The sequence below is a fragment of the Astatotilapia calliptera genome, chromosome 19, assembly GCF_964374335.1.
Source record: "Astatotilapia calliptera chromosome 19, fAstCal68.1, whole genome shotgun sequence".
NCBI lineage: Eukaryota > Metazoa > Chordata > Actinopteri > Cichliformes > Cichlidae > Astatotilapia > Astatotilapia calliptera.
In genome coordinates, this window is record NC_137440.1 from 7,812,434 (window position 1) to 7,824,901 (window position 12,468).

The window sequence follows — 12,468 nt, forward strand, 5'->3', positions numbered from 1 at the left end:
GTGACGCATGATTATAAAGTTTAAGCTAAATAGCCAAATAGGTTAACTTAACTTAAGCTTAGAATATGGCTATAAAATCATAACATTTAAGAGGCAATATTGTATAGGCTTATCAATTATCTGATTTAACCCTCTCAAGGCAGGCTTTGCCTATTTGCAACAGTTAAAAACTAACAACCTGATTACCCCACATACATATTTTATGAGTTTTTTTTTTTTTTAACTCAGAAGTACCACTGCAGGACTTAGTTGTGCATTAGCAACACAAAGTTTAATTTGAGCCTGAGAGGGTTAAAATGAAATGAATAAATAAACCCACGATATGAATTTAATATCAACAGCTGCTGTTCTCAAGAGCATAAACATTTAAATCGTAAATAGTCTGATTTTATGTGAACTATGTCCTGTAGTGGGAGCGGAGGAAGGAGGTCATATTTCTTATATATCATTATTTTGTATTAAAAATATTAAAATAAACATCGAACTACGCTTAGAACACGAGCAGCAAACGGACGACGGTGATTATTTTAGAGAAAAAAATAATAAGAGAAAGCTGCTAAGGAGCTGTCTGAGAAAACGAAAGGACTTTTCCTGTCTTCCAACATAAACGTTTAAAGCCCTGCGCGCTCTGCCTCCTTCCGTTGCGCATTTCCGTTGTCGTGACGTCACTTCTGGATGTAAATATGCGGCTTGGTGCGGCGCTGGGAAACACAACCACTGGAAAGATGTAAACCAACTAACCGGCAGAAACCAGGTTCAGCGAAGACACTAAACCTTCCCTCCAGGGAAACCGTACCTCTGGTCCAATAAACGGAACTACATCAACAGGTAGCTCGTCGGCTCGCTACCTCCGAAGTCAGCGGAGCGCCTGCCTCTAGCAGCCATCTTTTGTGAGAGAATGTACGGGGCGACGCGGCGGGCCTGCTCGGGCTCTGGTCGGGACCGGAGCTCGCTGATGCTGACCACCGCGCTCCTTCTCTCGGTTATCGGGCTGCTGTCCGGCTTGCCTGGCTTCACCGAGGCCAAGGAGTGCGATAAGCCGTGTATGAACGGCCAGTGTAACACCGCCACTGGCGAATGTGTATGTTTCCCCGGCTGGGTTGGGGACCAATGCCAGCACTGCGGAGGGCGATTCAGGTAATGTAAAACACACTGGCAGATTATAGCCTACTGTTAGCAGTGACATAAGCTGAATGTGGAGTCTACGTCTGCCTTGTTTTGCGCCAAATGTTTGCTAATTCAGACCTGACAGTCCTTGTCTGGAGATGGCGAGCAGCCCACACTCGAGGCGTTCAAGTACCGGTCTGCTACTACCTCTGCCCCAGCTACAAGCGAAGCGGTTCCCCCCCAAAGGCCACAGTCTTCCTTGTTTAAATGCAGCATGTGTTTGCTGAATGATTCAAGTGTGTGGGTTGGACGGCTATGCCTGTGTGAATGTGGTATTTAACATTTGACCAACATTGAGCTTCAGAGCTTTTTAATCCGAATTAGTGTCACATCTTGCCACTCATTCACGCAGATCATCAGCCTGTTTTCGTACACACCGTTTCTTGACTAAGATCACCTATCAGAAAGGACGGAACCATGAGGAGTAGCCGGGCTGCATGTTTCCTCTGTAGTCTGACATTATTCTTTAGAAAATCTGACAGCACAGACAGACAGACTGCCCCTCAAAACCATTTTGACTTGTAGCACTCTCTGCTAGCCTCTGTTTTTTTTTTCCAATCTAACCAAGTAATTTATCTCTGACTAAACCAGACTGCTGTTCTGTTGGTAGTGTCCCACTTTTTCAGGCCAGTAGGTGAGACGCTTTGCATTCTTCAGCTTCACGGGACTCTTTGAAAAGCTGCCTGCATGATGTTTGGCCCACTGAAACGTTCAGATAACTGATATTGTGTGCTGATGCCAGGACAGCAGCAGCTCAGGGTCAAAGTATGGGATGGGATGGGGGGCACTGAAGCACTTTGTGCTTTTATAGCTGAGCTGCCCAGGTTAGTGAGAGGTGGGAGGAAGGTACCACTTGACAAACCCATTATTGCATCATCTCTCAATCGCCCCCCACACCCCCCTCGTATCTGCCCACATCCGTGTTGGCTTTCTTTAACTCTGATTTAAACCATGAGTGCCACTAGTTTGTGTGCGAGTGTGTGAATGCCAAAGCTGCACATTTTCGAAAGTTGTAAACTGGCAATTATTACCGCTGTGCCCGTCCTCTGTTCCCATTTTACTGTCACTTTGCATTACTGGAGTTTGTCCTCTGATCTGGAAATTATCCCGCAGTACTTGATGACAGTTTCACTCGGAATCAGTCACGACTATATTATTGATCACTTTCCATAGCATCGCGCCCTTCTGCTCATCCTTCAACTATGACATTTAGCAAGCACCGAATTAGAAAAACATCTTGTTCCCCAAATCATTTTTTTCCCTTGACAGAGCTCAAATGTGACCTCTTGAAGTAATTTTACACTTCTGCTTTCTTTCTTTTCGCTGTTAAGCAAGGTGATCTTGTTCTGATGAGCTAGCGTGTCTGTGCAGCTAAGAACGTGTGAGTCGGGTCCACCCTGTAGGCAGCGGATTTTCGTCTCTTTTTTCGTAAAGGGAGTCCAGAGCATTTTATTTAATACTGTGTCATGCTCCCTCTGCTTGTGATCAGTCTTGCCAGGTCATAAAGCAGAGCCAGCGGGAGGCCTGCTGTGTTATGCATGCTCACAAGTCGGTCATGATGAAGGGAAGGGAAGCTGGAACAATTTCCACATTAGTGCAGCCGATTGGTGAGCACATCTGAGCAGGTGAAATGAAGGCTGAATGGCTGCTGAGTGTCTAATGTTTCAGAACACTGGGCTTAAGTGGTCTCTGGGTGAAATGGCTCATCTTGGCTGTGAATAAAAACTGTGATTCTGTTGCACTCGAGTATCAGCCTCGACAGTCTATCAGTGTGGGAAATCATCGCTGACCACCAGCTGCGTTCAGGGTACCCGTCTCTAAGAACGCTGGGTTTGAATGGAGTTAAACTCTGTTTATTAATATTTATGATTTTTCTCTCATTAGTTAGTAATGTGTAATAGAGAAGAGGCTAAAGTCAATGGAATTTGCTTATTTTGTCCTAAACAGCTGACAAACCCAGTGGTTGGCTTTTATGTAGATCTTTATTTGTACGCCACGCTCTTTTATTGTAGGGTGGTGGTTGACTGGCATGCATTAAAAGTATAAGACATACTCTTTCAGTCGCCCTTGATCAAAATACCAAAGCTTTAGGTTCTTTTTCAGGACTGCTTTAATACAACCCAGGGGGTCAACTGCTAGGATGAACCTCCCTACGGGGCTCATTAAAGTTAATCCGTTTTTTCTAAGGCTGCTACGTTTGTCTTTTCCAGCTTCTTTTAAAAGCTTCATCCTGGCATCAGAAGAAAAACTCTGCTGATAAGTGGAAAAAAACGGAGATCTCTCTTTGTTTCACAGTGCTGCCAGACTGGTTGTGGTGCTGCTTGTCTGACTGTGAACTTCGCTAATAGCAGAACAGGCCACTCTCGTACAGTGTAATGTTCAGCTGTCAGCGCTCCTGTGTCAGTGGGTCCAGCATTAAAAGTGATACTGAAGCCACATCACCCTAGGCTAATCATCTTGAAGTGGAACGGTAAACGTACTGCTGCTGTGATTCCACATTTGCTTGGAATCGGCGCTGTGTTACTTTGTTAACACGGTCAAAGTGCTGATAGTTTTTCACGGAGAGCCTGTGGTCTGAGGCCGTGTTTAGCATACAGACAATGCTGCCATACAAGGCTCGGTGAATGCTGGTAAAAGCAGCTTTCTGTGACAGGGGTGTGCCAAAATGGAGTCCCTATTCTAGCTTTGAGGGCCAAAAATCAACATGAAGAAGGGGGTCGTTGTTGTTGTTCTTTTGATATACACTACTGTGCAAAAGCCTTGAAGCACCCCTCATTTCTTTTGTTTTAGAGTGGTCTTAACATTAGGTCTCCAGGCTTTCTGGGTTTTTCTTTGCACATCCTTTTCACTCATTTTCAGTCCAGTTCTTGTTCATGGAAATTTTCAGGGGATTTTTATTTTTGGAGCCACTTAATGCTGACTTATGAATCATCCAAGTATTAAAAAAACCACCCAAAACAAGGGACGCACTACTGTTGTCTGCACATGACAGAAAACTTGATTTGTATCTTTAGGCGCTTTGTTACTAGCAGCCTTCTGGGGGAAAAAATCCCAAAGATAACGGTTTGACTGAGACAGAATATTATTTTTGCACCAACAAAGTGATTCCTAAACAATAATTAGCTGCACGCTTAGCATATCTCTACAAGGTGTACTGTTTATTCTTAAGTATGTGGAGGAAGCTGGACTAGTGCAGGACAAAAGAAGGCCTAAAAATCTGTCTACGGCAAATAAACTGTAAGTAAGATGGGAGAAAAGACTGAGGTATGCATAATGACACAAGAACTGGACTTCCATCTGATCAAACACACATCCACACATGTGCAATAACACTAAGTGCAATACTCTTTTTCTGACAAAGTTGTATTTTTACTCAGTTGTATAAAGCATTTGTATTTTATTTTTATCCTATTGTATATTTTATTCTACTGTATATATTATTTTATTATTCTATTCTGTACAGTTATGTACACTATTTTATTCTTATTGTATTCTAATTTTTGCTATATAACATTTGCACTGTCCACTTCCTGCTGTGACAAAACAAATTTCCCACGTGTGGGACTAATAAAGCTTATCTTATCTTAAAAACAGTAACAACAGGTCTTGCAGAATAATTGATCGAAATTTGAAGTTTCAACATGTGTCGATTGTGTAGAGTTACAATAATGACTGTTTGCAGCCGTCTGTAAAACACACTGGATGCTCTGTCGTGGTTTGGGGCTGCATTACAGTCATTGGTGTTGAGGATCTTGTTGAACTTGATGGATCTAAGAGGGCAGATTCTGGTGATCCATGCCATACTATTGGGTAAGCATCCGATTGTCAATGGTTTATCTATGGATTGACCTCCCTAGAGCAAGGACCTGAACATTATTGTAGCAGTGTTTGGTCATCTTTACAGAGAACAGAACAAATGCAGCCAACATCCAAAGAAGAGCTTTGAATGTTCTTCGAGAAGCCTTGAAGGACTATTGAAGAACTTGAGACTACTCATTTCCCATTTTCCTACATATAGTTTAACTTAGTTTTCCGTGGATATTTAATTCTGTTATTCCCCTGTTTTGGGTCAGGGAAACTTTAATATTAATCCTACTGCATCACCAGTTTATGTACATTTTGTTAACCTTTGGTCGTGTTGACTTCAAAGTTTCAGGCAGCCACCTTCTTCTTCGTTTTAAATTTCTATCGGAGTTTAGGGCTTTGTGATAGCCACTAACAAAGTACAGGTTCCTTATTTAATTCTTCATATTTGAAATTAAAACATTCAATTACAAATGCTTGCTGTCTTTAAAATCTATTGTTCAACGATTGTACTATACGCCCCTGGGTGTGCGAGGTCCACAGAGGATTAAAGCAAATGGATAATAAAAAAAAAAGTCTTTTAGCTTGAGACTTTATCACAAACCTTTAACTTCTTATTTCTAATAATTTCTTCTCCGACAATTCACGTCTTACATGTGGACATCTGCTTACGTTCCACCTTTGGAATCAGGAGGGACCTGTCAGTTGGTAATAACTGTTAGTGAGTTAAATTTTCTTTAAAAGTCTTTGGAAAGGTTTTGTAACCCCCCATAACTGTTGATGCTGACAAAACTAATGTTTAATAAAAGATAAGATCAGACTTTATTGATTCCACGGTGGGGAAATTTTAATTTGAAGTGTCTTATAAATATTTATCAGAATTTTATATTTCAAACACATTAAAAACCTTTTTCCGCTCAAATTAAATTTCTCCCCAAGTCCCACAACAAGCAGGCCACAGCTTGATGGCACCTCCACCATGCTGGGTTGGTGTTCCTATACTTGCAAACTCTTTTCTTCTCCAACCAATATGATCGCCGTTACGGCCAAACAGTCAAAGTAGTTTCATCAGACAAGAGCAATAGAAAATTGTAAGATCTTTGTTTGCATGTAAGGACTGGTTTCATTCTGAACACTTGAGTTCTGCAGAATCTTGTTAAGGTGCTTTTAAAAATTGTTCTCAGAGGCAGATTCGCCTCCTTTCTGAGTACTGTAATGGCTGCAGATTTCTACTTTTATGCTGTTGTTTGCTCACCTGGGACCTTCAGTCACTGTAAATTGCTTCTAGGGTTTTTTCCTCTTGTACATTTTGCTAATTGTATGGTTTCATTTAATAGATGAAAGCAAATAGTTGACAGGAAACGAGTGGAGCAAGAGATTGGGAAGAACAGTTCATTAGCTGCTGTAGCTGATGGATGGATGTTCTTCCTCTCCTGCCTGACTGGAGCTGTTAAACTAGGATGCAGGCTCACTGTGTTAGAGAAGCTTTAAAAAGCTTTAAAAACTAATAAAGTGACAGTTATAACTGTAAGTTGTAGCTACTATCCTTGCTTGTCATATTAACGACTGTAGCCATGAGGCTGATCTCTATCACATAGTGTCAACAAAAGGCTGCTTCACGCCTGTTGGTTTGAAGACTCTTGGACACAAATGCACATTTTTATTAGCATGACATAAAATTCTTGCGGAGATAATTTATTTATTTATTTTTCATAGAATGGGGATTCCCAACCAGTTTTCATACGCAGCAGGACGGGGTGGTGCATAAAGAGTCTGATGCCTGTTCATGTTCTGGCACTGGTTTGAGTACCAGTTTTGGTTGCAATTAATGTGAAACCTGGAAGTGTCTCAATTTACCTGCTTATTTTTTAATAATTTTATGTAAAGAGCGCATATTGAATCCTAAGTGCTCTCATAGTGCCACCCCCTCAGTGTTTGGGAGTTCTTGCTTGTTTCTCAACTTTAAAGTGGCTTCTGGAAATGCTTTAATGTAATTTGGGTGAACTGATAGCGGAGTAGTTGGGGAATATATTACGTAGGCTCGGATGCTTGCTTGCTTTCCCCACATTCATCACATCTTGCTCTACTACACGTATCTAATAAAAGCAAAATGAGGGGGATATTAGTGACTGTGCTTTGTTTTAGTTTCCTAAACTCCTGCTGTAGTCCTTTGGTTTTTCACTCGTTCTCACGCTAAGCTTTCTCATCAAATAATGACAGTAATGGAACTGCTGAAACGACAGATTAATAGTTGATTGTGTGTTAAAGAGCTCCTTTGAAATGTCCTTAATAAATGTTTAGAACTGCTTTGTAATAAATGAAACCGTTTTTTCTTTTTTGTTCTCCCATCGGTTTTCCTCCAATTTTATGAGCTGTCATGATCTAAACTGCCCAGTGTATCCTTTTATGTGTTAGTGACTGAATGAATCTATTCATTCAAATGTATATCTATTAGGATTTTGTTTCCAGGTATGGGAAAGAAACAACAACTTTAAAAAGAGTCCCTTCCATTAATGCACTGCTGATGTATGCGTATATCTTAGTGTTGGTTGTTGATCATTTTAGTTTGGGTAGTGGGTAGTGACCGACAGAACGAGATCGCGGATACAAGCGGCAGAAATGAGCTTCCTCCCAAGGCTGGCTGGCCTCTCCCTTAGAGATGGGGTGAGAGGTTCGGCCATCCGGGAGGGGCTCAGAGTAGAGCTGCTGCTGCTCCACATCGAAAGGAGCCAGCTGAGGTGGTTCGGGCATCTGACAAGGATGCCCCCTGGGTGCCTCCTGGGTGAGGTGTTCCAGCCATGTCCCACTGGGAGGAGGCCCCGGGGCAGACCCAGGACACGCTGGAGAGATTATATCTCTCGGCTGGCCTGGGAACGCCTTGGTGTTCCCCCGGATAAGCTGGAGGAGGTGGCTGGGGAGAGGGAGGTCTGGGCCTCTTTGCTTAGGCTGCTGCCCCCACGACCCGGCCTCGGATAAAGCGGGTGAAGATGGATGGAGTTCAGTCTCTTGTGTAGCTTAAATATTAGTCGATTAGCCCCTCTTTACAAAAGCCACCTCTCCTCCAGTTAACTAATGGCCACACTGCTGCGCTACTGATTTTTGTCTGCTTTAAATGTCGTGGTAAATTTCTTCCCGATGACATTCAAAGTCATATCAAATTTTTAAATCATGACCACCAATGAAAATGTGACATCGCCCCTCTAATATTCTGTAATCGGCCGCTTTCTTCTCTTTGCTACAGAGGCAAAAAGCTTTTTGCCTCTGTAGCATTTACACTCTGTCTGAGCATGCTCTGAGCGTGCCTCTCCAGGCTGTACCACTGAAACAGGACTGTTGTTGCCTTTGAATAAGCAGTTGTTTGCTTTGCTCTCAAGCTGCACCACTTTACCCTTTGCAGACCACTTGGCTCAGCTGCACGAATACCATTTGTATTAGAATAGACTCTGTGAAATGAAGCATTTTATCTAATATCAATTTTTGCCACTAGCAAAAAGCACAGACACTAAGGGATTTTTTAAATCTTAAAATCAGGGTGTATTTTGTCTGAAAGTAAAGATAAGGTGTTGTTATTTCTAATACTGGGGTGATCGTGGCTCAAGAGTTGGGTGTTCGCCTTGTAATCGGAAGGTTGCCGGTTCGAGCCCCGGCTCGGACAGTCTCGGTCGTTGTGTCCTTGGGCAAGACACTTCACCTACCGCCTGCTGGTGTTGGCCAGAGGGGCCGATGGCGCAATATGGCAGCCTCGCCTCTGTCGGTCTGTCCCAGGGCAGCTGTGGCTACAACTGTAGCTTGCCTCCACCAGTGTATGAATGTGAGTGTGAATGAATAGTGGAATTGTAAAGCGCTTTGAGGGGTCCCGAAAAAGCGCTATATAAATGCAATCTATTATTATTATAACTACATGCTATAATGTGCCTAAGGGCTTAAAGAGCCTCAATATCGTTTTTATACTTTTACACCACTTTAAAGTATAAAAATATCATTTGAAAATATATATTTTTGTTGCAGTTTACCAGCTCATTTCGTATATTATAAGCTTTAACGAAAACAAGGAATTTATAGTGAAACAACTACCAGCTCAGTTCAGTGTTTTGCTCCCAGGTATGCTTTAGGTACACAGTCGCGTCCTAAATGACCCTTTCCAAGTCCCAACATAATACAAACTCAGAGGGTGCAGCTGATAAGCTGTAAATGTGTAACCTAATTCTGGGTATGTCGCTTTCACAGAAGCATCTAATAGGATAAAAAAAATATATGAAAATGTTACATCACAGCCAGTGAATCAGTATTTATTTGTTTGTTCACCAAATACTTTGAAATGCTTTTAAACAATATTTAAATTTAGAATTTTCTCTCTTTGTTAGCATGTTTGGTTGCTAGCTGAATAGCCGGTGATCCTATTTAGAGAGACGTTTTCCTAATTAATCAAAGATTACGATTATTTGTCACGATTATTCATTAAGTTTATGACAAAAATGTAAACATAACACATCTTCAGATCTATATAAATCGTTGTAAGACAAAATGAATCAGAGGAGCACTGCTTTTACTTTTGGATTATCCTAAATTTTGCAGACAAATAATAATATAAGGTTTTTCACTCGACTGAACCTACATGATGAATGTGACTAAAACTCGTAGCAAAGTTCATGCATCAGCTAGACTCCAAATTAGTGTCTTTCAGGCCTTCAGATGTGTTACTTGTGTTGCTTTGGGGTGCAGACGCACAGCACTCTTTGGATATGATTTCTTCTTGGTTACCTCACGTGCACTAAATCTGAAGTATTTCCAAACAACAGTAATGATCTTCTTCAAGGGACAAGCTCTTTGCCTTCTGTTGTGCCACAAATTTGCATTTGTTATATACTTGTCCAGAAACTTTGCTGTGCAGTGTGGGAGTGACTGTGATTGGCCCATGCATGCATGTGGCTGGGCAGCGATTTAGAGTGCATTTGATTTGCTTTGTGTTTTAAAACCGCAAAAGCATACTCGATCATGCTCATTTAATTATTGGAAGCCAAAATAGTGATCAGACCTAAAATCCAATTAATTGTGCAGCTTAATCCTAGTATATATTTTGGCCCTCAGTTGCTGTTAGAATTAGTTTCAAGCTGGTTAGAGGCCACTCTTACGTCTGGAGCAGATACTTGTTGATGCTGCTGGATTTCTGACGAGCCCAACTGAAACTACTGAATTTGCTCATTTAGAGTTGAGGCATAACACAAAGCCAGTCCTATCACTCGGTTACTGAAGTGTCACCCTTGACTTCCTCTAATGTTGTTTGACTGTAAGGTTGATGAGTTTCCCTTTGGTTGCAGATCTGTTCCTGTTGTTGTTGTTGTTGTTGTTGTTGTTGTTTTTAAATATTGTTTACCTTGTAAGTATGATAATTGTGTTTTAACAACAGTACAGTATGTTAACTGCACATGCATCAGTGTGTTGAGTTCATGACTTTCTTATCACTCTCACAGGGGGGAGAAGCTGTTTGTCTGCTTGCTGCAAAAGCTGAAAGTCCCTGTTGGCCTGGCTTTATTATCGCTGGCTGATCTGTAATTATAGACATGGTGTACACGTTTGCAAACCTGCCACAAGTCTCACCGTATGTGTTGAAAGTATTCTCTTAAAGGAATCGGTGAGCCATCAACATTCAGCATGGACTCAGTGTAAAAAAAAAAAAAAAAAATCAAGCCAAGATTTGCTGTTCTGTTAAAAACTTTCATCCACAAGTTGCAGCGACAGCACAAAGAGCATTGTTGTCATATAGCGTCATGCATTTGGCCTGTTAACCGCCCTTAACAACACCCTTAGCCTTGGACCATGAGCCTCCAATTCACACAGCTGGGACTATAGGCCTGAACCTCTGCAGTAATTGGAGCAGGCTTAAGTCTTCAGTAACGTGCAGCACTTCTTGTTGCCTAGCTACAAACAAACCTGAGTTGTGCAATATGGAATCTCCCCAGAAGCTCTCAATATAGAGATGAATATTTAAAAAAACACAAAAACATCACACTGAAAGGAGAACATCCTGCTTTTTGGTTTTTGTTTTTTTAAGTGAAAGGATATAAATACTTCTATTTTCCATTAAAAAAAAAAAGACATGAAATTAAAAAAATCACTCATATTATAAGACACAAGTTCGGACCTGTAGCAAAATGTCAAACTGCTCAGCTTGTATCGATTGATTAATTTTGCTAAAAGCGCTTTTTTAAAATGTTCTACTTGTGCTGCAGACATCTATAAATCGCTTCTTTAACTGCACATGGGAGCAGTGTGTTCTCTGCAGCTTCCTCAGCAGACGTCGGTGTGAAATGTTGCTGAGAGACTGTTTTGGAACAAGAGAGCGACTGGGTGTGTTGGCAGACTCCTCGCACCTTGAGACCTGCATCAGTAATGATACAATGTCTGTATGCATCTAAGTGTCCCTTGCGTAATTCATCTCCCGACCGGTGCTGTGTCATGAGACTGCAATTGAATTGGCAATAACAGGCCGTATGCCATACTGTACCATTAGTGCTTGTGGATGCCCCTCATGGTGTTGGCCTCGGACAATAATTTGCTGTCTTTGCTTTGTCTTTGTCCTATTTGTTGCTTGCTCAACCACGGTGCTGCTTGAAGAAGACCGTGTTTAACTGCACACTCTCTGCTTAGTGGCTCTTTTCTAACCTCTTGTTTCATGCAGTCATGAAACATTAGTACTGCACTTTTTTTTTTTTTTAATTGTACCTCTACATATGGTACTTTTCCTATACAAACTTGAATCCCAAGTTGAGAACAAGGCAGCAAAAGGCTGCGAAAGTTGTGTAATAATGCTACAAAACGGAAAAGTTATTTGCAACTAGTTGGCAACAGGATAAAGAAGAGCTGCTAGAGGGATTGAGTCTTAAAAAATAGATGTAAAGAATGTTTTCTCTTGCAAAGAATTAGGATTTTGGACACAAAGCAATCATAAAACGATTATCTGAGTTATTACCAGGCCCATCCTGAGTCCCTGATGTTAAAAGTCCACCAGCAAAATGTTCACAGCAAATTCCAAACATGTCAAAGTTATAACAATATAAAAACATCAATCCTCACATTTTAAAAAGACAGAAATGGAAGTAATTGTTTGATAAGCAATCTTCTTTTCAATTGAAGTTTTCCACGAAGTCTTTCAGCTGCAGGTTTTCCTAAGTAATCAAATTCCAGGACAAGCATACAGCTGTTCTAGGCGCTCCGTGAGGCTGTACATGGGCACAGCCGCGCTTTCAGCTAAATGTCAGCTACTAAAAAGTTACATGTTCACCAGTAACCTTGGATCTCTCTCTCTTTTTCCTGTTCCTTTCAGATTGACGGGGCCCTCTGGTTCTCTGACTGACGGTCCAGGAAACTACAAATACAAGACCAAGTGCACCTGGCTCATTGAGGGACAGTAAGTACAGACAACGCCATGGGAAAGCAAGTTCTTCTTCAGAGGCGCCGAATTAATTAGCTCAGAACACATTTGTTCCACGTCCTAAA

The 12,468-nt window shown here is 41.5% G+C and overlaps 1 protein-coding gene across 4 annotated transcripts in view; it reads left to right on the forward strand.

The window, feature by feature from the left end:
• The first annotated feature begins 664 nt into the window (after positions 1 to 664).
• atrn (attractin) overlaps positions 665 to 12,468 on the forward strand; it is a 127,451-nt gene continuing 115,647 nt past the window's right edge. For all 4 annotated transcript variants that reach the window (XM_026151857.2, XM_080293788.1, XM_026151858.2 and 1 more), the window contains exons 1-2: positions 665 to 1,137; positions 12,296 to 12,379. In XM_026151857.2, coding sequence (XP_026007642.1) covers positions 899 to 1,137; positions 12,296 to 12,379 — 323 coding nt within the window. In that variant the 5' untranslated portion in view covers positions 665 to 898. The remainder of the gene's footprint in view (positions 1,138 to 12,295; positions 12,380 to 12,468) is intronic.